Source organism: Lynx canadensis, chromosome F2 (genome assembly GCF_007474595.2).
Source record: "Lynx canadensis isolate LIC74 chromosome F2, mLynCan4.pri.v2, whole genome shotgun sequence".
NCBI lineage: Eukaryota > Metazoa > Chordata > Mammalia > Carnivora > Felidae > Lynx > Lynx canadensis.
In genome coordinates, this window is record NC_044320.2 from 37,766,646 (window position 1) to 37,791,339 (window position 24,694).

At 36.3% G+C, this 24,694-nt stretch overlaps 1 protein-coding gene across 2 annotated transcripts in view; it reads right to left on the reverse strand.

Annotated features, from left to right (window-relative positions):
* Positions 1 to 24,694, reverse strand: part of VPS13B (vacuolar protein sorting 13 homolog B) — an 820,834-nt gene that overhangs the window by 407,781 nt on the left and 388,359 nt on the right. For both annotated transcript variants that reach the window (XM_030304021.2, XM_032591891.1), the window contains one exon: positions 6,095 to 6,222. In XM_030304021.2, coding sequence (XP_030159881.1) covers positions 6,095 to 6,222 — 128 coding nt within the window. The remainder of the gene's footprint in view (positions 1 to 6,094; positions 6,223 to 24,694) is intronic.

Genomic DNA, 24,694 nt, shown 5'->3' on the forward strand with positions numbered 1-24,694 from the left:
AAAATTTGTTTGTTTGATAAATACTTGGATATTCTAGCAAATTAAGAGACTATATTTTATAAAAGACAACTAAGAATACATTAATATATGTTCACTTGAGGTTAATATAGCCCTTAGTGACAGCATGATACGTAACAGGTCTGGAATTCCTTGATATGATAAATAATCTGCCAGGCTTATAAATAAGCAAACTTACTCATTTTTGCTTCAACATTTCTGTGCATGGAACAAACTGAATTCAGTGAAGAAAAATATAAGTAAAATTTTATAAAAATAAATATAAGGTTCATGAAGTCTGACCTCATCTAGAATTTTATCTTGCAACCTAATTTAAGTGTTTATATGTTAAGTAGCTCATTGATTGAAGATTACAACATTTTTTATCCTAAAACACACATTGTTTCAGCTGTATTACATTTATATTTTTAAATATTTAACACAATTAATTGCTGAAGTTCAAGTGCACAAAGTATTATGGCATACTGAGAACATATTCTCAGTATACCATTCTCATTATTCAATTATTTATGCTTATAGTGTCAAACTAAAAAGAGTCAGTTTTTAACACTTCATATAGGTATTGATGCTATGTTAAAAAATGTTTTCAACAATGTGAGGTAATTAGTTTAATATGCCACACTATACAAATATAAACATATATATCTTGTGAAATAATTTAAGTTGTGCCGAAACTTCCAAATAACAATATATTCCAAAATTCCACTAATTCAGAAATAAATTATTTCATCAAATTTAACAACGTGAGCAATAAATATTCAAAAATAGATTATTCTGAGATACATAACAACTCTAAAAAATAAACTTTCTAAAATGTGATATGTGTTCTGGAGATTTCTATAATGATAAGAACCAAAACACATACATAATCCAAAATCCTCAAACTTATTATAATGTTACATCTCTAATATATACTACAACTATCACATAAATCTTTTTACACTTTTAAAATAACTGTTAAACTGTACGTCTAAAATTGTGGTTTTAATGTAAAATGTTGAGTGATTTATGTAAGGGAATATAAATCTGCAGCAGTAAATTTTGCATTAATGTAAGGATCTGACAATCCAAGGGAAAGAAAATGAAGTAATCTGCCAGTAAGAAGTCCTCAAACCGGGGGTCAGATCATGTTCATGGAAACCATCTGGTTGGGACCCTCTGAGCCACACCAAACACAAATGATCTTTTAAAAAAAATATCCTATTCATTAATGCATCACAGCTGCACTGAGTGTTACTTCATTTTTCCATGGCAACATCCTTTCTGTTTCAAGGATCTTATTTCAGTTTTGGTAGCAACGTGTTCTTTCGCCAATATTGAACACATTCATGTGTTAAAGTGAAGGGATTATTACAAATTCTTGAAGTCGAACCACCTCTATTTTGATTCCTATTAGGTCAAAGGCTACAAATCTTAAGTATGATACACTGAGAATAAACCAATAAAGCAGAAATCATTTGGTATTTATTTTAATCAATGAAATGACTATCATGAATTTTTTGGAAGTTCCAAGTTTATATGCTATTTGAAAAGATATATGCCTTTGTGTACCCCCAACCCATCTCCCATATGTAAGGTTTGGTAAACTTAGATTTTTCTAATTTGTACACTCTATAACTGTGCTCACAACTCAGTTAAAAAAAAAAAAAAGAGAGACTTAGATAGGTTTCACTTACACATTAATCTAAACATTTTAATTAGCCCACTGTCTATTATACAGAACATTTTGTAAGTAAATGCTTTAAGTGACTCCTGGGTGGCTCAGTTGGTTAAATGTCTGACTTCGACTCAGGTCACGATCTCGTGGGTAGTGAGTTCGGCCCTGTGTGGGGCTCTGTGCTGACAGCTGGAGCCTGAAGCCTGCTTCAGATTCTGTCTCCCTCTTTCTCTGCCCCTCCCTTGCTTGTGCTCTGTCTCTCTCTCTCTCTCTCAAAAATAAATAAAAACATTACAAAAATTTTTTAAAGTAAATGCTTAAAATTGTTATACCATATTTTCTATACAGTTAAATTTTTTTTAAGTTTATTTATTTTTGAGAGACAGACAAGAGAGTGAGCAGGGGAGAGGCAGAGAGAAAGGGGGAGAGAGAATCTCAAGCAGGATCCCCACTGTCAGCATGCAGCCTGATGAGGGGCTCGAACTACAAACAGAGATCATGACCTGAGCTGAAACCAAGAGTCGGATGCTTAACTGACTGAGCCACCCAAGCACCCCAATTTTCTATACTTTTAAGTAACATTCCTATTTCCTCTTCCCCACTAACATGAATTCTTTCCTTTGAAACTTTAATTTTTTAAATGTTTATTTAGTTTTGAGAGAGAGAGAGACAGAGTGCGAGCAGGGGAGGGGCAGACACAAAATCTGAAGCAAACTTCAGGCTCTGAGCTGTCAGCAGAGAGCCTGAATGCAGGGCTCGAACTCCCAGACCATGAGATCATGACATAAGCTGAAGTCAATGCTTCACCGACTGAGCCACCTAGGTGCCCCAATATTTAAAACGTCAGTGATAATTTTATTTTGCAAAATTTCTGAAGAATGAAATGTTCTCTGTATGAATTGTATTATTCAGAAAATAGTTTCAAATAAAAACATACATGAAGAAACATTTCAGGTTATATTTTCATTCACTTTTTCTTTAATTCATGCATTCTTTAATATCGACCACGAACTGAACTGCAAGTCAGGAATAAAGAGACAAAAGACATAAACACAGCACCCAAAAACTTGAAACAAGAGGGTTTTAAACTACTAATAGTCTTACAGAATTTTCACTAGAACATAGGGTCTGTAATGTCAGATAATCAGCCTGTTGTGTTTATAGTCTCAGTACATAGTAGCATGTCTAGCATGTACTAGGCACTAAATAATTAATAAGTGAACACAATTATTTTTATTAGTATCAGTATCTGATGTTAATTAAAATAACTGCTTAATACCTGTTGTTCATCATTTCATTCTACAGAGACAACTTAGTAATTAATAAAATTGACATGTCAGCCAAATGGGTTCAACTCTAACCGTGGAACTTTTAACAAATTAATCTCTCGGTGACTTTAGTTTACTCATCTGTAATTGTGGGGAGGTGGGAGTCAGCTCTGATATAAAGATACAATGTATTAACTCTCACCAAAAGGTTTGCTAAATAAAGTCAATGAACATACACTGAATTATCTCCTATATGTCAGATCCATATATTAGCTCTCATGGATTCATAAGAGATGTTCACAGTCTTTTTCTTTAAAAACACTGTTGCTTATAAGTATTTATGTATATAGAGGCCACCAATATAAGCAGTATTCCATTTGCACTATAACAAATATATTATTAACTACCGCCCAAATCACCATATTCCTATTTGTTAACTCTCAATACACTATGAAAATATTTGGGGTACCTTCATTTATAGTAGAAATCTTAATGTTCCCAATATAAGGCATTAAGTTAAAAACCTCAATAGTGAACCTTGGTTGTCTTCTTTTCCAGATTAATACAAATCTACATTTCCCCATATTTACCAAGGGACAATATGAAAAAATGCCTACATTTGAATTACCAACTTTGTCCTCTAACAAACTACCGGGCCATTGCTGTCACCTTTTCATTGCCTATAATGAAAGATAGATTCTTTGCAAAATTTTAAGCATAAATGTAAATAATTACTTTTACAAGTAAGGTGGCTGGCATTTGGTCTGTCTAGCCTCAAATGCCTACCCTTGTCTGATCATGGAGATAGGCCAGGAAGTGCGCTGGATATGAGGACATCTGTATCATGCAGTATTATTACTGCATCACTGATCGTATTCAGTATGTAACTTCCTGGAAAGAGAATTCAATTGGTCTAGCTTAACTACCTTATGGGACTTGAGACACTTTGACACATCGAAATCAAGGAATGTGGTATGGAAAATAAAGAGTCCACTACATTACACAGGCCACTTAGAAAGCTTCAGAAACTATAAAAAACATCTAGAAAATGCCATATAACAGAAACGTGATCTTCAATGTAAAAGACAAGACTGAGTTTGGCAAAAAACAAGAAAATGTACTCCTTTATTAGTGAATTCCAGGCCAGAGTATTTCTATTTTGTCAACTGCATGCCATTGCCAATTATGTGCTCTGGAATGAAAATGTAGCTTTTTGCAGTAAAATAGATAGGATCTCTACTGATCAACTGATAAAGAAAAATTGCAAAGAACTGAGTTTGTGCTAATCTTTTGTGAAAAAGGCCCCCGAACTAAGTTCCCATTTTAAAAACTGGTTCAAGACTACATATAGTACTATAATATAATCCATTAAGATGAAATATGGAAGTTACTTTTCCCACTGAAAAACAAATAGGTTATAGAAAATATTGTTTACATCTTAATGCAATATAAGTCTATTACAAGAAAGAAGAACATGGGCTTAGCAAATATCAACTTTGGCTCCAAAATCAATTTTCCAGAAATCCTGATTCCGAACACATTTGCTTGCTCAAACTTCCATTAAGAGAATAATCCTTTGATGGCTTCAAGTTATGATGTTCTATTTTATCTGATGACAACTTCAGAGTTTTCTGGTTTATATTTTGGTTCATAAAACATCTTGGAAAACGGACACTACTATTTTAAAAACTAGAATTTTAGGGCCTAGATTTTAATCATTTAATCAGAATCAAGTTTTACCTTTAAACTTTTCCAGAACACATTAACATCTGGAAATGTCTAAATATACAGCATGTATAATACAGTGCCGAGACTAGAAATGAAGCAAGCAAGTGCCTGGGTCATATTCAAAATAACATATACAAAGATATAATCATTAGAACTCCTGTAATTATATGTTAATTTACACTCAATAAGCTTAGTCAAATGAGGAACATGAGTCTAAACCGCAGACATAAAAATGGTTAACGTGGCAAATTTTATGTTAAGTGTATCTTACCACAAAAATTTTTTAAAAGAAAAAAGTGAGGAAAATCAGTATCTCTACTTATAACTAATCCATAATGATAGCTAAGATTTAGTTTATTGCTGGTGATAAAGCTAATGAAGGCAATGTATCATGATAAAACAAGCAAAATAACCAGAATTTCACAAGAATGTCAGAATTGGAAATAACCTTAAACATTATTTAATGTAACCATTTCATATTGCAGATAAGCAAAGTAGAGTCCATAGTTAAGATACAGAATTTGATACTGCTAACGCCTGGCTCCTTGAAATTCTATACACCCTTTCCTTTCATGAACTATCTGGCTTTTGCTCCTACATTTCTGATCTCTCTACTACAATTTCCTTCAAGGACACTTTCTCTTCCACTGTCTGCTTTAGAAATGGCATCCCCTTGGCCCACTGCTCTTTCAACTTCACATATTTCTTGGATGACCAATTCTCCTGGTTTTATCCATCTATAGATGATTTCCAAAATATATCTCTAGTGTGAAATCTCTTCCTGAAGCTCCAGATATGAATATCCTACAGTCTGATAGAAGCCCGGAGATCTCACAGGTGTTTCAAATGTATGTATAAACTCTCTATTTGCCCCTGATTCTGCATAGCTGCTTCTTTTACCATTTCATGGCATCATTATGCACCCAAATGCCAAAACTGGAATGTGAAACACCACTTAGACAGCCTCCTTCTTCTCAGTCCCCCAAAGTCCCCTCAGCATTAGTCACTAAGCCATGCTGACTTTATCTTAGGTCCCTCAGGACCACTGGCCAAAGTGGCCTATTGTCTAGTGTTTTCTGATTTGTATACTGAACATTTAGAATCTTTTAAATAAGTTTAAAATAAAGAAAATGTATAATGAAATTTGTAATTTGAGAAACATCTCAAAATTTGCATAATTTGTAACTTTATCAAGAATAGCATATAAGATGTATTTCATATAATTTGCTAATAATATGTAAAGTGCACCAACAGTTTTCATCTAAGTTATACAAATGAGATGGTATACACAAGTGTTACAAGGGAGATTATTTTTTAACGATATTAAGTGTTACCAGTGAGATTATTTCTTTACCAATATCAAAGGTGCTAAAAGTTAAAAAGGATCATAGAAATTAAAACCATGACATTTCTTTTATCTTACCTGCAGTGTGAGACTCTTTACTGCATTCCATACTACTCCAATAAATTCTTTCATTCTTTCTTCAGGACTTCTACAGCCTTCAGATATATTCAGCATGGCTTTCACAGGAACTGACAATGGTCGAGATTCTACGTATAAGAACAGTTAATTAATTAACACACATTTACTTTACTGTTTTAGAAAAATATACAGAAACTACTTCCAAGATTATTTATTTCTTTATTAGTTCTGAATGAGATTACAAAATAACACATCAGATCACTTTAGACTATAGAATTACTGATTTTTGCAACTATTCAAACATAAGCACAACTTATCTGTTAAAAGTCAGGAGAGAGTTGGTTACTCCTGTTGGGTTGGTGACTGGGAGATAGCACTGTGGAACAATGTTATAATCTAATATTCTATTTAATGAATACATGGATATATACACACTTTACTAAAATTAAGCTGTAACCTAACAATTTACCCATTTCTGAGTATAAAGATACCTCAATAAAAACTTTACTTGAAAACAAAAAAGGAACAACAAAGCATTTTATTTATCCAAAATAGATAAGAAACAGGTCTTCCCATATGTGAATTCTCCTGATGACAAAATCTTATCCATAGACTCTCTAAACTTTTTTTTTAAGTTTATTTATTTTGACAGAAAGACCGACCATATGCATGCACCTGTGAGCAATCAAGGGAGGGGGACAGAGCAAGAGGGAGAGAGAATCCCAAGTGGGCTCCACTCTTCATTTGATCCCACAAACCTGAAGATCATAATCTGGCTGAAATCAAGAGTCAGACACTTAAGTGACGGAGCCAACCAGGCTCCAACTTTATTTTTTTAATATGAAATTTATTGTCAAATTGGCTTCCATACAACAACCAGTGCTCATCCCAACAGGTGCCCTCTTCAATGCATATCACCCATTTTCCCCTCCCTCCCACCCCCCGATCAACCCTCAGTTTATTCTGTTTTTAAGAGTCTCTTATGGTTTGCCTCCTTCCCTCTCTGTAACTTTTTCCCCCCTTCACCACCCCCATGGTCTTCTGTTAAGTTTCTCAAGATCTACATAAGAGTGAAAACATACGGTATCTGTCTTGCTCTGTATGACTTATCTCACTTAGCATGACACTCTCCAATTCCATCCACCTTGCTACAAAAGGCCATATGTCATCCTTTCTCATTGCCAAGTAGTATTCCATTGTATATATAAACCACAACTTCTTTATCCATTCATCAGTTGATGGACATTTAGGCTCTTTCCATAATTTGGCTATTGTTGAGAGTGCTGCTATAAACATTGGGGTACAAGTGCCCCTATGAATCAGTACTCCTGTAGCCCTTGGGTAAATTCCTAGCAGTGTTATTGCTGGGTCATAAGGTAGATGTATTTTTAATTTTTTGAGGAACCTCCACATTGTTTTCCAGAGTGGCTGCACCAGTTTACATTCTCACCAACAGTGCAAGAGGGTTCCCGTTTCTCCATATCCTTGCCAGCATCTATAGTCTCCTAACTTGTTCATGTTAGCCACTCTGACTGGCGTGAGATGATATCTCAGTGTGGTTTTGATTTGTATTTCCCTGATGAGGAGCGACGTTGAGCATCTTTTCATGTGCCTGTTGGCCATCTGGATGTCTTCTTTAGAGAAGTGTCTACTCATGCCTTCTGCCCATTCCTTCACTGGATTATTTGTTTTTCGGGTGTGGAGTTTGGTGAGTTCTTTATAGATTTTGGACACTAGCCCTTGGTCCAATATGTCATTTGCAAATATCTTTCCCATTCCATTGGTTGCCTTTTAGTTTTGTTAATTGTTTCCTTTGCAGTGCAGAAGCTTTTTATCTTCATGAGGTCCCAATAGTTCATTTTTGCTTTTAATTCCCCTTTCCTTTGGAGCTGTGTCAAGTAAGAAATTGCTGCAGCTGAGGTCAGAGAGGTTTTTTCCTGCTTTCTCCTCTAGGGTTATGATGGTTTCCTGTCTCACATTCAGGTCCTTCATCCATTTTGAGTTTGTTTTTGTGAATGGTGTAACAAAGTGGTCTAGTTTCATCCTTCTGCAGTTCTCCCAGCACCATTTGTTGAAGAGACTGTTTTTTTTTTCCATTGGATATTCTATCCTGCTTTGTCAAAGATTAGTTGGCCACACTTTTGTGGGTCCACTTCTGCAGTCTCTATTCTATTCCATTGGTCTATGTGTCTGTTTTTGTGCCAATACCATGCTGTCTTGATGATTACAGCTTTGTAGTAGAGGCTAAAGTCTGGGATTGTGATGCCTCCCACTTTGGTCGTCTTCTTCAATATTACTTTGGCTTTTGGGGTCTTTGTGGTTCCATACAAATTTTGGATTGCTTGTTCTAGCTTTGAGAAGAATGCTGGTGTAATTCTGATTGGGATTGCACTGAATGTGTAGATAGCTTTGGGTAGTACTGACATTTTAACAATATTTATTTTTCCAATCCATGAGCATGGAATGTTTTTCCATTTCTTTGTATCTTTTTCAATTTCCTTCCTAAGCTTTCTATAGTTTTCAGCATACAGATCTTTTACATCTTTGGTTAGGTTTATTCCTAGGTATTTTATGATTCTTGGTGCAATTGTAAATGGGATCAGTTTCTTTGTCTTTGTGTTGCTTCACTATTAGTGAGTTGCTACACTATTAGTGTATAAGAATGCAACTGATTTCTGTACATTGATTTTGTACCCTGTGACTTTGCTCAATTCATGTATCAGTTCTAGAAGACTTTTGATGGGTTCTATCAGGTTTTCCATGTATAATATCATGTCATCTGCAAAAAGTGAAAGCCTGACTTCATCTTTGCCAATTTTGATGCCTTTGATTTCCTTTTGTTGTCTGATTGCTGATGCTAGCACTTCCAACACTATGTTAAACCACAGTGGTGTTCCTGATCTCAGGGGAAAAGCTCTGTTTTTCCCCACTAGGATGATATTAGCTGTGGGCTTTTCATAAATGGATTTTATGATGTTTAAGTATGTTCCTTCTATCCCAACTTTCTCAAGGATTTTTATTAAGGATAATGAATTTTGTCAAATGCTTTTTCTGCATCAATTGACAGGATCATATCGTTCTTTTCTTTTATTAATGTGATGTATCACATTGATTCATTTGCAAATATTGAACCAGCCCTGCAGCCCAGGAATGAATCCCACTTGACCATGGTGAATAATTCTTTTTATATGCTGTTGAATTCAATTTGCTAGTATCTTGTTGAGAATTTCTGCATCCATATTTATTAGGGACATTGGCCTGTAGTTCTCTTTTTTTGCTGGGTCTCTGTCTGGTTTGGGAGTCAAAGTAATATTGGCTTCATAGAATGAGTCTGGAAGTTTTCCTTCCCTTTTTATTTTTTGGAACAGCTTGAGAAGGATAGGTATTATTTCTGCCTTAAATGTCTGGTACAATTCCCCAGGGAAGCCACCTAGTCCTGGAATCTTATTTGTTGGGAGATTGTTGATAACTGATTCAATTTCTCACTGGTTATGGGTCTGTTCAAATTTTCTATTTCTTCCTGTTTGAGTTTTGGAATTGTGTGGGTGCTTAGAAATTTGTCCATTTCTTCCAGGTTGTCCAGTCTGTTGGCATATAATTTTTTATAGTATTCCCTGATAATTGCTTGTATTTCTGAGGGATTGGTTGTAATAATTCCATTTTCATTCATGATTTTATCTATTTGGGTCATCTCCCTTTTCTTTTTGAGAAGCCTGGCTAGAGGTTTATCAATTTTATTTTTTTCAAAAAACCAACTCTTGGTTTCACTGATCTGCTCTACAGTTTTTTTAGATTCTATATTGTTTATTTCTGCTCCAATCTTTATTATTTCTCTTCTTCTGCTAGGTTTGGGGTGTCATTGCTGTTCTGCTCTAGTTCCTTTAGGTGTGCTGTTAGGGATTTTTCTTGTTTCTTGAGATAGGCCTGGATTGCAATGTATTTTCCTCTCAGGACTGCCTTCACTGCATCCCAAAGCGTTTGGATTGTTGTATTTTCATCTTCATTTGTTTCCATATATTTTTTAATTTCTTCTCTAATTGCCTGGTTGACCATTCATTCTTTAGTAGAGTGTTTTTTAACTTCCATGCTTCTGGAGGTTTTCCAGACTTTTTCTTGTGGTTGATATCAAGTTTCATAGCATTGTGGTCTGAAAGTGTGCATGGTATGATCAATTCTTTTATACTTATGAAGGGCTGTCTTGTGACCCAATATGTGTATCTATCTATCTTGGAGAATGTTCCATGTGCACTCAAAAAGAAAGTATATTCTGTTGCTTTGGGATGCAGAGTTCTAAATATATCTGTCAAGTCCATCTGATCCAATGTCTCATTCAGGGCCCTTGTTTCTTTATTGATCCTGTGTCTAGATGATCTATCCATTGCCGTAAGTGGGGTATTAAAGTCCCCTGCAATTACCACATTCTTATCAATAAGGTTGCTCATGTTTGTGATTGTTTTATATATTTGGGGGCTCCCTTATTCGGCGCATAGACATTTATAATTGTTAGCTCTTCCTGATGGACAGACCCTGTAATTATTATATAATGCCCTTCTTCATCTCCTGTTACAGCCTTTAATTTAAAGTCTAGTTTGTCTGATATAAGTATGGCTACTCCAGCTTTCTTTTCATTTCCAGTAGCATGATAGATAGTTCTCCATCCCCTCACTTTCAATCTGAAGGTGTCCTCAGGTCTAAAATGAGTCTTTTGTAGACAGAAAATAGATGGGTCTTGTTTTTTTATCCCTGATACCCTATGTCTTTTGGTTGGTGTATGTAGTCCATTTATATTCAGTGTTATTACTGAAAGATATGGGTTTAGAGTCATTGTGATATCTGTAGGTTTCATGCTTGTAGTGGTGTCTCTGGTCCTTTGTGGTCCTTGCAACATTTCACTCACAAAGTTCCCCTTAGGCTCTCTTGTAGGCTTGGTTTAGTGGTGATGAATTCCTTCAGTGTTTGTTTGGAAGACCTTTATCTTTCCATCTTTCCTTCTATTCTGCATGACAGACTTGCTGGATAAAGGATTCTTTTTTTTTTTTTTTTTCAACGTTTATTTATTTTTGGGACAGAGAGAGACAGAGCATGAACGGGGGAGGGGCAGAGAGAGAGGGAGACACAGAATCGGAAACAGGCTCCAGGCTCTGAGCCATCAGCCCAGAGCCTGACGCGGGGCTCGAACTCACGTACCATGAGATCATGACCTGGCTGAAGTCGGACGCTTAACCAACTGCGCCACCCAGGCGCCATGGATAAAGGATTCTTGGCTGCATATTTTTTTCTGTTCATCACATTGAAGATTTCCTGCCATTCCTTTCTGGCCTGCCAAGTTTCAGTAGATAGGTCTGCTACTACACTTATGTGTCTACCTTTGTGTGTTATGCCCGTTTATCCCTAGCTGCTTTCAGAAATCTCTCTTTATCCTTGTATTTTGCCAGTTTCACTACACATATCCTGCAGAAAATTGATTCAAGTTACGTCTGAAGGGAGTTTGCTGTCCATTGGAGTCCTCTTGGATTTCAATGCCTGTTTCCTTCCCCAGATCAGGGAAGTTCTCAGCTATTTTGTTCAAGTACACCTTCAGCCCCTTTCTCTCTCTCTTCCTCTTCTGGAATTCCTATGATACGGATGTTCCGTTTGATTGCATCACTTAGTTCTCTAATTTTCCCCTCATACTCCTGGATTTTTTTATCTCTCTTTTTCTCAGCTTCCTCTTTTTCCATAATTTTATCTTCTAATTCACCTATTCTCTCCTCCACCTCTTCAATCTGTGTTATGGCCGCCTCCATTTTATTTTGCACCTCATTTATAGCATTTTTTAATTCCTCATGACTATTTTTTAGTCCCTTGATTTCTGTAGCAATAGATTCTTTGCTGTCCTCAGTGCTTTTTTTAAGCCCAGCGATTAATTTTATGACTATTATTCTAAACTCTTGTTCTATTATATTGCTTAAATCAGTTTTGATCAATTCATTAGCTGTTACTACTTCCTGGAGTTTCATTTGAGAAGAATTCTTCCATTTTGTCATTTTGGCTAGGCCCTCTGGTAGCCCCAAACTGCAGGGCACTTCCCCTGTGTTGTCCCAAGGAACTTGGGTTGGTGGGTGGGGCCGCAGTCAGACCCAATGTCTGCCCCCAGCCCACAGCTGGGGCCACAGTCAGACTGGTGTGTACCTTATCTTTCCCTCTCGCAGGGGCAGGACTTACTGTGGAGTGGTGTGGCCCTTGTCCAGGCTGCTTGCACACTGCCAGGCTGGTGGTGCTCCTTTGATAGGATCTGGCCAAGGGCGTATTAGCTGGAGTGGATCTGCAAGGTGCGCAGGGGCAGGAGGGGCAGGCTTAGCTAGCTTTGCTGTTGGTAGTCCTCTGCAGGAGGTGCCCTGCAGCACAGGGAGGGAGGCAGGCCCGTTGGAGGGATGGATCCACAGCTGCACAGCATTGGGCATTTGCACAGTGCAAGCAAGTTGGATGATGGGAACTGGTTCCCTTTGGAATTTCAGCCGGGGGATGCGAGAGGGAAATGGTGCTTACCAAAGCCTTTGTTCCCCCACTGAGCTGTGTCCTTCCAAGACTTAAGAACTCTCCCTCCCAGCCTCCCTGCTCTCTGAGAGCAGAGCTGTTGACTTTTAACATTCCAGATGTTAAGTACCGCTGGCTGTCAGAACTCACGCAGTCCGGCCCCTCTGCTTTTGCAAGCCACACTTCAGGGGCTCTGCCTTGCCCAGCGGTCTGCTCTTCCACCACCCCAGCTCCCTCCCGCCAGTCCATCTAGCACGCACTGCCTCTCTGCTCTTCCTACCCTCTTCTGTGGGCCTCTTGTCTATGCTTGGCTCCGGAGAGTCCATTCTGCTAGTCTTCTGGTGGTTTTCTGGGTTATTTAGGCCGATGTGGGTGGAATCTAAGTGATCAGTGGGATGAGGTGAGCCCAGCATCCTCCTGTGCCACCATCTTCCTTCAGTCGAATGATCCTAGTGCAAGCAGAAGGTCTTTGTAGGCTACAGGACTCTGACAAGCTTAATGCAGGGTTCTTCATCCAGGTGCCTAACAGTCAAAGGTCATTTCCTGAGGTCAAATGAGAGAGGCCCTAAACCATGAAAATTTATTTCCAATGTCCAGCTGGGAGATCTGAGAGGTGTGGGCATAGGCTCCTATTGCTCCAACTTTACAAACTGATTTTGAAAGTAACCAAAAAAGCATGTGCTTACATAAAAGGCAAATTTCTATATTAAGAAAACAAAAGGTGATATTCCACTCTGTATAGTATGTTATTAAAATTTTTGTCCATCTAAATTACAGAAATCAGAGAATTTCAACAATTTTAAAGCAAAATTTCAGAAATTACTCTTAACTTAATAATCTATAACAACATATATTATTTCTAAACATATCCATATATTTTTATACATTATATATTAATATAAACATTAATTTGTATGTACCACTTTATGTACTTCAGAAACATAAAATAAGTCAGATCTTGGTTTTTAAGACTTTGATTAAATTAAGTTTGATGGTCCTAAAATGCTCTCCAAAGTAAATGCTGCCATATTACCACTATGTGAACTACAGTTGCTATATTTCAACTCAGTTTCCTTATCTTCCCAACTTGGCTCATTTGCATTTATACTAGATTAATAACATCTTTTTAAAAATTTTTAATATTTATGAGAGAGAGAGACAGAGAGAGCAAGCAGGAGAGGGGTAGAGAGAGAGGGGGACACAGAATATGAAGCAGGCTCCAGGCTCTGAGTTGTCAGCACGGAGCCTGATGCAGGGCTTGAACTCACAAACCGTGAGATCATGACCTGAGCCAAAGTCGGATGCTCAACCAAATGAGCCACCCAGGCGCCCCATAGATTAATATCTTAAGGGCATGAATCATAGACCCTTTTCCCTCATATTTATAAACCCACAATCTACCACAACATGCATATTATAAATTCAAAGAATGTTTATTTAAAACAAGAGTTTGGGAGAGATCCATAGAGAGATTTGGGAACCGAGCATTCTAGGTAAATAATAATGCAAAAGTCCTGGGTTACAGGTATACTTAGGATTTTCAAGAAATAATATGGAAGAAATGATGGCCAAAACAAAGTAAAGAGTGAGTGAAGTAGGAAATGAGTCAGAGCTATAAATAAGGACCAGTCATACAGAGCTTATATAGGCCATGGTAAGAAGGTTGGCTTTTGCTTTGGAGAAGCTGGGACATGATCATGGAGTCTAAATACAGTCATAAAATTATTGGATGGACATATTTTAAAAGAATTTCTCTGGTTACTCTGCAGAAAATCAGCTGTAAGTATTAAAACAGGGAGACAGTATGTGAAAGATGGTGGTTGCAATAGAGGTAGTAAGAAGTGATGAAATTCTGTATCCACTTAAAAAGATAAAGCCTCCAGGCTTTACTGATGGACTACACATACAGTAAGAGAGAATAGTGAAGAACGGATGACTCCAAGGCTTTAGGTCTCAGCAGATGGAAGAATGGAGCTGCAGGAGGAGGAGAACTCAGGGGAAAAAACACCTTAGTTTTTTAGACCTATCAAGTTGCAATTTCCATCGGTTCAAATGAAGATATCAAGGTTACAAACAGCTCAACAACTATACAAAATGGAAAAGAATACCAACAGATAATTAAGAGAAAAATATACTATGGCCAAAAAACTTAATAACACCCTTGCCAAGAAACAAATAAAACTTAAGACAAAAATCAGGTATCCTCTTCCCTGGTCACATTGGCAACATTTTAAAGCATCAATTTGCATATTTATAAAATCTGTCGTTGTTGAAGGCTCTTTTGAGAATTTTTCATATACTGGGAATATGATTAAGTATGGTCTTTTTAGTAGAATTGCAACAGACGACAATTTGTAGCTATCAAAATTTAAACACGCAATATTTTTCTACAATAATCCCATTTCCAAAAACTTATGCTACAGAGATACTTTAACATTTGAGAGTGCATGCATACAAACAACTTCTAAAGAATGGTCAGTGTCAGCAGTATTATTTGAAATAGTTAAAAAAGAAAAGAGGTGAGAAGGGAGCGGAAATGGAGAAGGAAAATGTTAAGCAATTTATCTGCCCATCAAAAAATACATGGTTGGGGCGCCTCGATGGCTCAGCCGGTTAAGCGTCCGACTTCAGCTCAGGTCATGATCTCGCGGTCTGTGGGTCGAGCCCTGCATCAGGCTCTGTGCTGACAGCTCAGAGCCTGGAGCCTGTTTCAGATTCTATGTCTCCCTCTTCCTCTAACCCTCCCCTGTTCATGCTCTCTCTCTCTCTCTGTCTCAAAAGTAAATAAATGTTAAAAAAATTTTTTTTGAAAAAAAAAATGGTTAAATTAACTTCACAATACCTCCAAAGAAGATTATAATCCATTCACTTAAAATGAGTAACAGTTACAGGTATGATAGAAAGCACATTTTTGATATCTTGTGAAATGAGAAAAATACATATGTGTAGTATAATCCAAATATGTTTTTACAACAATGTGTAAGTTTGAGTGTGATTTGTCTACTCCATACACAGAAAAAGTTACAGAAGAGTAAAAAAGCAAATCCATGACAGAGGTTTCCTCTGAGGAGAGCAAAATGGAATTGGTGAGGGTAAGAGCGATGGGGTATTTAACACTTTATTCCATATATTTCAGAATTAATTAAATGATTTACAATGGGTTTCCTATTATAATTTTCTTAATAAAACACCATTAATTTGCTTTCTATTGACTTGGATTGCATCACTTCTCTTTTGTCCATTAGTAGTTATGAGAACAAAATGGTTACCTAAGCCTATGGTAAAATTCTGCCAATTTAAATAACTGACTTAAATCTAGACCAACCACACAAAACCTGCACAGAGAAATTTATAGGATCTTTATTCCTAAGTGCCAAAATTTGGAAGGACTAAGATGTCCTTCAGTAGGTGAGTCAATAAACTGTGGCCGTGAAAACACACAGAAGCAATTTAAATGCATATTAGTAAGTGAAAGAAGCCAATCTGAAAAAGCTACATACTAATTCAAACTATATGACATTCTGGAAAAGGCAAAACTATGGAAACAGTAAAAAAGATCAGTAGTTACTAGGAGATAAGGAGAAGAGATTAATAAAACTACTATATTGGTTACTATAATGGTAGATAAAGGTCAATACAAATTTGTCCAAACGCACAGAATATACAATACTAGGAATGAACCCTAATGTAAACTATGGGCTTTCGGTGATAATCATAGAAATTCATCAATTATAACAATGTAACACTTTGGTAGAGGATGTTGATAACAGGGGGAGAATCTATGCATGTGAGGGGAAGGGGATACATGGGCAATCTCTGCACCTTCTCCTCAATTTCACCGTACACCTAAAACTTCTTTAAAAAATAAATTCTATGGAAATAAATTTTTAGATGCAGTCAAAATTTTAAACTCTTAACAATGAATACAAAAGGTTTCCAAAGAAATTTCTATGATCAAATTTCAAAAATCTAGTACAGAATATTAGTTTCATATAAACACCATTATTTCAATTTCAAAATAAACCCATCTAATAAATGCTAACAGTACCAAACAGTTTGAACACTATCACATGACTGTGAAGCAATATTTCAAGTAATTACTAATCAAAAAGCCATACAGTTACTGTAAATATACTGATATAATGACCTAATAAAAAATATTAAAGGAGGCCCTGAAATTTATATGTGATTCAAAAAGCTTTGAAAAACATAAGCAATTAAAACTTCTCATTAAATATCATAATCTGGCTATTGGAGGTATAAAATCACATTATTTTGGATACACTCATATTGAGTATTTATTTCCTAAAAGATATGAGGAAGACAGTTTTAAAAAAAGGGCATTTATTTTCCCTGTAGTTATGTATATTTCACAGGTAGGATATGAAAACTTCCTATAATTCTGTCAATCTTGATATGTATTTTATTTAATGAAAAACCTCTGTAACGCCTGCTATACGCCAGATATTGCCGTAAGAGCTTTACAAATATTACTTGGTTTAAACCTTATAGCCACCCCATAAGGAACAACACACTATTATTTAGACTCTTATTCTCACCATTTTAGGATAAGAAAACTGATCACACAGAGGTTAAGTAACTTATTCCATGTCACCCAACTGGTAAATCACAAAATGAGGATGTGAATCTACGAAGTCTGACTCCAAAGTCCATGCTTTTAACTATGCTATAGCAACTCTTCTGTTTTTCCAATCCTGTATCATGGTAACTTCTAGTTCCAGCAAATATGTACTAACTATACCATATTTTTATTCAAGATGATGGTACCACTGATTGTTTAGAAATCATCAGATGTGTTCATTCTCACTAGAGCTACTCAAAAACCTACATTTAACACAGTAGTCTGATATCCATTATACTTCCTGTTTTTAACAAATAACTAAGGTACTGTTTGCAACAATAAATAAGGTACTTTTGAGACACAAAATTTACTGGTTAAAGTAATATAATAGTAATAAAATAATATCAACAATCAGTTCTTAGATATGTACTATCCAGCCTGGTGCAATATTAATCCTTCATTTCTTCATCATGAAAAATGTACTGCATTGGATGTCTGGCAAGATGGCGGAGTAGGAGGACCCTAAGCTTACCTCCACCCACAGGTACAAGTATATAACATTTACGTAAGTGTAAATAACCCAGAAAACAACCCAAAAGCTCACAGTAAAAACTATACAACTACATGTAAAGAAGAAGCTGAATCTAAGAGGACAGAAATGGGCAGTAACATGGTCAGGAGCTAAATGGACCCTCGGGTGGGGCCACAGAAGGCAGGTACCCTGCAGGCTTAGAGAGGAGAGAGAAACAGACCCTCACACAGGAGAATGACACACACATAGGAATGACAAATGACCCTCACACATAGGAATGACAAATCCCTTTAACATTTGGCTTTGAAAACCAGAGAGGCCAAATTTTGTATGTTCTTACAACCAGTGGGACTTAAAACCTGGAGCTTTAAAAATCAGCACACCAGGCTCTGGGAGAGCCTGAAGAGCAGGAGGAGGCTGAGTCCCCACCTTTAAAGAGACAGCACAACCAAAGTCCACAGAGATACAGCACAGAAACAGCAGTCTTAAAAGAGCATGGGTCACATAGGAGGGAGAGTAGTTTACTTATCTCAGAGTCTACTCCTGAGCAACAGAGATTCCTAGGAGAGTCATTCACAAACAAAGAAGCTGACAGACACCATTCCCTTCCTCCACCCCCCAACCCCCAGCATAAACACATGGCCACCTAGAGGAACCAGAGTGGTGCCCACACTCACCACCTAACTTGCTAACCCCTCCGTTCTCTCCCTCCTCCAGACCTTGCAGATTCACTCCTCCGATGTACTCATGGACAGAGCTCACCCCACAGTGGGACCACAGGCCTAGCAAGGTGCAAGCAGCCCTGACAGGGGACAGCTCCACTTGAAAATAACTACTCCTTGAGAAACTGGGAAAGATAACCACACATACCAGTTTGTATGTGGCCCTAGCAGTGGGCTAATGGCAGACAGCTGGTCAGATTTCTGGCCCTGGCCACCAATGAAAGCTTCTTAGGGGACAACACAGGGAAAGAACCCTGCAGTTTGGTGCTACTGCATCATGGGCAAATCCCTGACCTGACTCAACTTAAGCCCATGCGGCCCTACCACATGGACCAAATAACTGCGCACAATAGGCAGAAAAAGCCACTGCAGACAATTGCACTGAAGGAAACAGTGGCTCAGCCACAAAAGCAGGATGTACACAACACACATAAGAGACACACTGGAAATCTGAGGTTCTGGGGAACAAGGAATGCTGCACTGCAGGGCACTACAGGACTTATTCATAAAGCCATTACTTCAAGAGTAAGAGATGTAGTTGACTTTCGTAACACAAAGGAACAGAGAGAGTTAGATAAAATGAGGAAACAAAAGACTATGTCCCAAATGAAAGAACAGGACAAAATCACAGCAAGAGACCAAAGCAAAAAGGAGAACAAGTGTAATAACATTCACAGTATAGGAACCCAGAAGGCGAAGAGAGAGAAAAAAGGGCAGAAATGTATTTGAAAAAAATACTAGTTGAAAAAAAAATATCCCAAATATGGGGAAGGAAACAGAAATCCAGATCAAGGATGCACAGTGAATCCCCAACAAAATAAACACAAGGAGAACCACACCAAGACATATAGTATTTCATATGGTAAAAAGTAGTGATAGGGAATTTTAAAAGCAGCAAGAGAAACACAGTTATGTACCAGGGAAATCCCATAAGGCTATCAGCTGATTTTTTAGGAGAAAATGCAGGCCAGAAGGGAATGGCATGATATATTCAAAGTGCTGAAATGAAAAATTCTATTTAGCATGGCTATCGTTAAGAACAGAAGGAGAAATAGAGTTTCCCAGACAAAAAAAGATAAGGAATTCCTCACCACTAAACCAGTCCTACAAGACATGTTAAAGGGGATGCTCTGAGTAGAAAGGAAAGACCATAGGTAAAAGCAAGAGTAGAAGGAAACAAAAAAGCAGTAAAAATTAATATACCTGTAAAAATTAGTCAAGAAACTCACAAAATAAAAGAATATCAAGTATGACACCAAATACCTAAAATGCAAGAGACATGAAGACAGGGCTCAAACTTAAGTGACCATCAACTGGATTGCTATAGGCAGAAGACTTTACATACAGACCTAATGGTAATCACAAATCAAACACCAGTAATAGACATGCAAACAATAAACAGAAAGGAACCCAAGTATACCACCAAAGAAATCCAACTAATCATGAAAGAAGAGAGGAAGGGAAGTAAACAGAGAAGAACTACAAAAACAATAATAAAAAAGTAACAAAAATGACAATACATACATAATTACTTTGATTGTAAATAGACTAATTGCTCCCTCAAAAGACAGAGTGCAGGAATAGATAAAAAAAACAAGACCCATCTACACGCTGCCTACAAGAGACTAATTTCAGACCTAAAGCAACATTCAGACTGAAAGTGAAGGGAATGAAAAGCACTTAGCATGCAAATGGATATGAAAAGAAAGCCAGGGTAGCAATATTTATATAGGACAAAACAGACTTTAAAACAAAGACTGTAACAAGAGACAAAGCACGCTATATAATCATAAAGGAACATACCAAGAACATACAGTATTAAATATTTATGCACCTAACATAGAAATATATAAAGCAGTTAATAACAAACTTAATGGAAATAATCCATGGTAAAATAATACTAGTAGGGGACTTTAACAGCCCACTTACATTAATGGACAGGTCATCCAAACAAAATCTACAAGAAAAAGGTAGCTTTGAATGACACACTGAATCAGATAAATTTAACAGATATGTTCACAAATTTCCACACTAAAACAGCAGAATACACATTCTTTTCAAGTGGAAATGGAACATACTCTAAAATAAATCATATATGAGGCCAGAAAACAAGTCTCAACAAATTCAAAAAGACTGCAGTCATACCATGCATCTTTTCTGTCTACAACTATATGAAACTAGAAACCAACATAAGAAAAAATCTGGAACGAGCACAAATACATGGAGATTAAATAACATGTTACTAAACAGTGAAATGGCCAAGAAATCAAAGAGGAAATAAAAAAATACACGGAGAGAAAGGAAAACGAAAACACAGTCCAAAATCTTTGAGAGGCAGCAAAAGCTATTTTAAGAAGGAAGATTATAGCAATATAAACTTACCTCAAGAAAACAAGAAAAACTCTCAAACTGCCTAACTTTACACCTAAGGGAACTACAAAAAGAGAAACAAACAAAACCCAACACCAGAAGGAAGGAAATAATACAGTTTGAACAGAAATAAATGAAATAAAAATTTTTAAAAAGTCAGATCAATGAAACCAACAGCTGTCCTTTGAAAAGATCAAAATTAATAAACTTTTAGCCAGACTTTCAAAATGAAGAGAGAGAGAGAGAGAGAGAGAGACTCCAATAAACAAAATTAGAAATAAAATAGGAAAAATACCAACAGAGTAACACAAAGAACTGTAAAAGAATATTGTGAAAAATTATATGCCAACAAATTGGACAACCTAGAACAAATAGATCAATTCCTAGAAACATACATTTCTCAAAACTGAATCAGGAAGAAATAGAAAATATGAACAGACCAATTATCAGCAATGAAATTGAATCCATAATCAAAATACTCCCAATAAACAAAAGTCCAAGACCAGATGGCTTCACAGATGAATTCTACCAAACACTTAAAAAAAGAGTTAATACCTATTCATCTCAAACTATTCCAGAAAACAGAAGAGGAAAGAAAACTTCCCACTTCATTCTTTGAAACTAGAAAAAAGAAAGCCCTACAGGCCAATATCTCTGATGAACATATATGCAAAAATCCTCAACAAAATGCTAGCAAAACTGAATCTAACAATACATTAAAAAAAATAACACACTGATCAAGTGAGATTTATTCCCAGGAAGCAAGGATGGTACAATAATTGCAAATCAATCAACGTAATGTATCACATCAATAAGCCAAAAATAAAACTGTATTATTATTTCAACAAATGCATAAAAAGCATTTGACAAAGTACAACATCCATTCATGATAAAAACCCTCAACAAATGAGGCTTAAAAGCAACATACCTCAACCTAATACAGCACATATATAAAAACAGCTAACATCATACACAATGGTGAAATACTGAGAGCTTTTTCCCTAAGGTCAAGACCAAGACAAGGAGGTCCATTCTCACCACTCTTATTCAAAACAGTACTGTAAGTCCTAGTCACAGCAATGAGACAACAAAAAGGAATAAAAGGCATCCAAATTGGTAAGGAGACTCCCACCAAAAAACTACTAAAACTGATCAATGAATTCAATAAAGCCACAGGATACAAAATCAATGTGCAGAAATCTACTGCATTTCTATACACTAACAATGAAGCAGCAGAAAGTGAAATTAAGAAAACAATCCCATTATCACTGCACCAAAAATAATAACACACTTAGAAACAAACTTAACCAAGGAGGTCAAAGACCTACATTCTGAAAACTGTAAAACACTGATGAAAGAAATTGAAGATGACAAAGACATTCCACCCTCATGGACTAGGAGAAGAAATATTGTTATTTGCTATATTGCTATATTGTTATTGTTATTTGTACATACTACCAAAAACAATCCACGAATTTAATGCAACCCCTATCAAAATACCAATAGCATTTTTCACAGAACTAGAATAATCCTAAAATTTGTATGGAACCAAAAAAGCAATCTTGAATTATAATAATAAAGCCAGACGTATCACAATTTCAGATTTCAAGTTATACTATAAAGCGGTAGTAATCAAAACAGTATGGTACTGATACAAAAACATACAAAGAGATCAAAAGAAAGAAGAGAAAATCCGGGAATAAACCCACAATTACATGGTCAATTAATGTTTAACAAAGCAGGAAAGAATATCCAATGGGAAAAAGACAGTCTCCTCAACAAATGATGCTGGGAAAACTGGACAGCAACATACAGAAGAATAAAACTGGTCCACTTTCTTACACCATACACAAAAATAAATTCAAAATGGATGAAAGACCTAAATGTGAGACCGGAGACCATAAAAATCCTACAAGAAAGCATAGGCGGTAATTTCTCTGACATAAGCCATAACAACATTTTTCTAGATAGGTCTCCTGAGGTAAGGGACAGAAAAGCAAAAATAAGTTACTGGAACTAAATATAAAAAGCTTCTACACAGCAGAGGAATCAATCAACAAAACCAAAAGGCACCCTACTCAGTGGGAGAAGATATTTGCAAATGACATATTCAATAAAAGGGTTAATATCTAAAATACATAAAGAACTGGGGCACCTGGGTGGCTTAGTCGGTTAAGTGTCTGACTTTGGCTCAGGTCATGATCTCAGGGTTCATGGGTTCGAGCCCTGCATCAGGCTCTGTGCTGACAGCTCAGAGCCCGGAGCCTGCTTCGGATTCTGTGTCTCCCTCTCTCTCTGCTCTCGTGCTCTCTCTCTCAAAAATAAGTAAACTTTAAAAAAAAAATGAAAATAAAATACATAAAGAACTTATCCAACTCAATACCCAAAGAAACAAATCATCCACTTTAAGTGGGAAGAAGATAGGAACAGACATTTCTCCAAAGAAAACACCCAGATGACCAACAGACCTATGCAAAGATGCTCCATGTTATTCATTATTAGGGAAATACAAATCAAAACTATAATGAGATTATCACCTCACACCTGTCAGAATGGTGAAGATCAAAAACACAAGAAACAAGAAGTGTTGGCAAGGATGTGGAGAAAAAGAAACCCCAGTGCACCACTGATATGAATGCAAACTGGTGCATGCACTGTAGAAAACAGTAGGAAGCTTCCTCAAAAATTTAAAAATGGAACTCCCCTATGATCCGGTAATTATACTACTGGGTATTTACCCAAAGAATATGAAAATAAAGATATCTGTATGCCTGCCTGTTTAATGAAGCAATATTTACAATAGCCAAATTATGTAAGCAGCCCAAGTGTCCATCAGTAAATGAATGGGTAAAGATGTGGTGTGTGTGTATACAAAAAAAAGAAAAAAAGAAAAAGTAATACACTTGGAGTCAACTTATGTGTTTCAGTTGTGTCACTTGCCATAATACTTAAGGAAAGCAAGTTAATCTAAGTGTCAGAAAATGAAAATTCTATTACCAAATGGCAACAATACTATTCATGTTAAATGTTTTAGTGTATATGAAAACAGTTCATGAAAGTACTATAAATATAGGAAAATGATAATAAAAAAAACTGTAAAGTGTAGAAAAGAACTTGAAAGTTACCAGATATAAAACACAAGTTCCCACCTCTTCTATCACAATCAGGCTGTTGTTTTAGTTCTACCTTAAATACCATTTCCTCTGAGAAATGGTCAGTGATTTCCCCAAATTAGACTTCGTCCTTCCTCTATAATCTCTCAGAATTCTGACACAACTCTGTATAACATATTTAATTCTCAATGGTATTGTATTAAACATCTAAATATTTATCTTTCCAAAAGGAGCAGTAAAGCCTTATGATATGGTATAGTAATAAATGGTAGCAGTTAATGCTTGAACTTTGAAGATATATTCTGAACTCTGCCCACCAATCATCCTACTCTTCCAATAAGAAATAATCTTATGTCCATATTAATCTAACACCAATTAGATAAACTGGCTGAAAAATAAAGCTAGAAATTCCAGGCCTAATAGTTAAATGATACTATTTTTTGCTTCTACCTCTCAATCAATGATTTACATCAGAACATTCCTTTTCCTTCTTGAGGTTGAACTGGAATCTGGTAACAATTACTCAAAGTCAGTATGTCAAAACCCTCTGTTCTTATTTTGAGGATTTGAGTAATGATGTCAATGGTTAAATGTAACTCTAAGCACTCTACAGTATATATAAACTAATGGCACCAAATATTGCATTTGATACCAAATGGCTTACAATATTCAGTTCAAGATCCTCACAATAGAAAGGTTATTTCATGATATTAAATAGTCAAATACTGTTCAGCCAGAACAATATAATTCATTTTTCATAGTAAG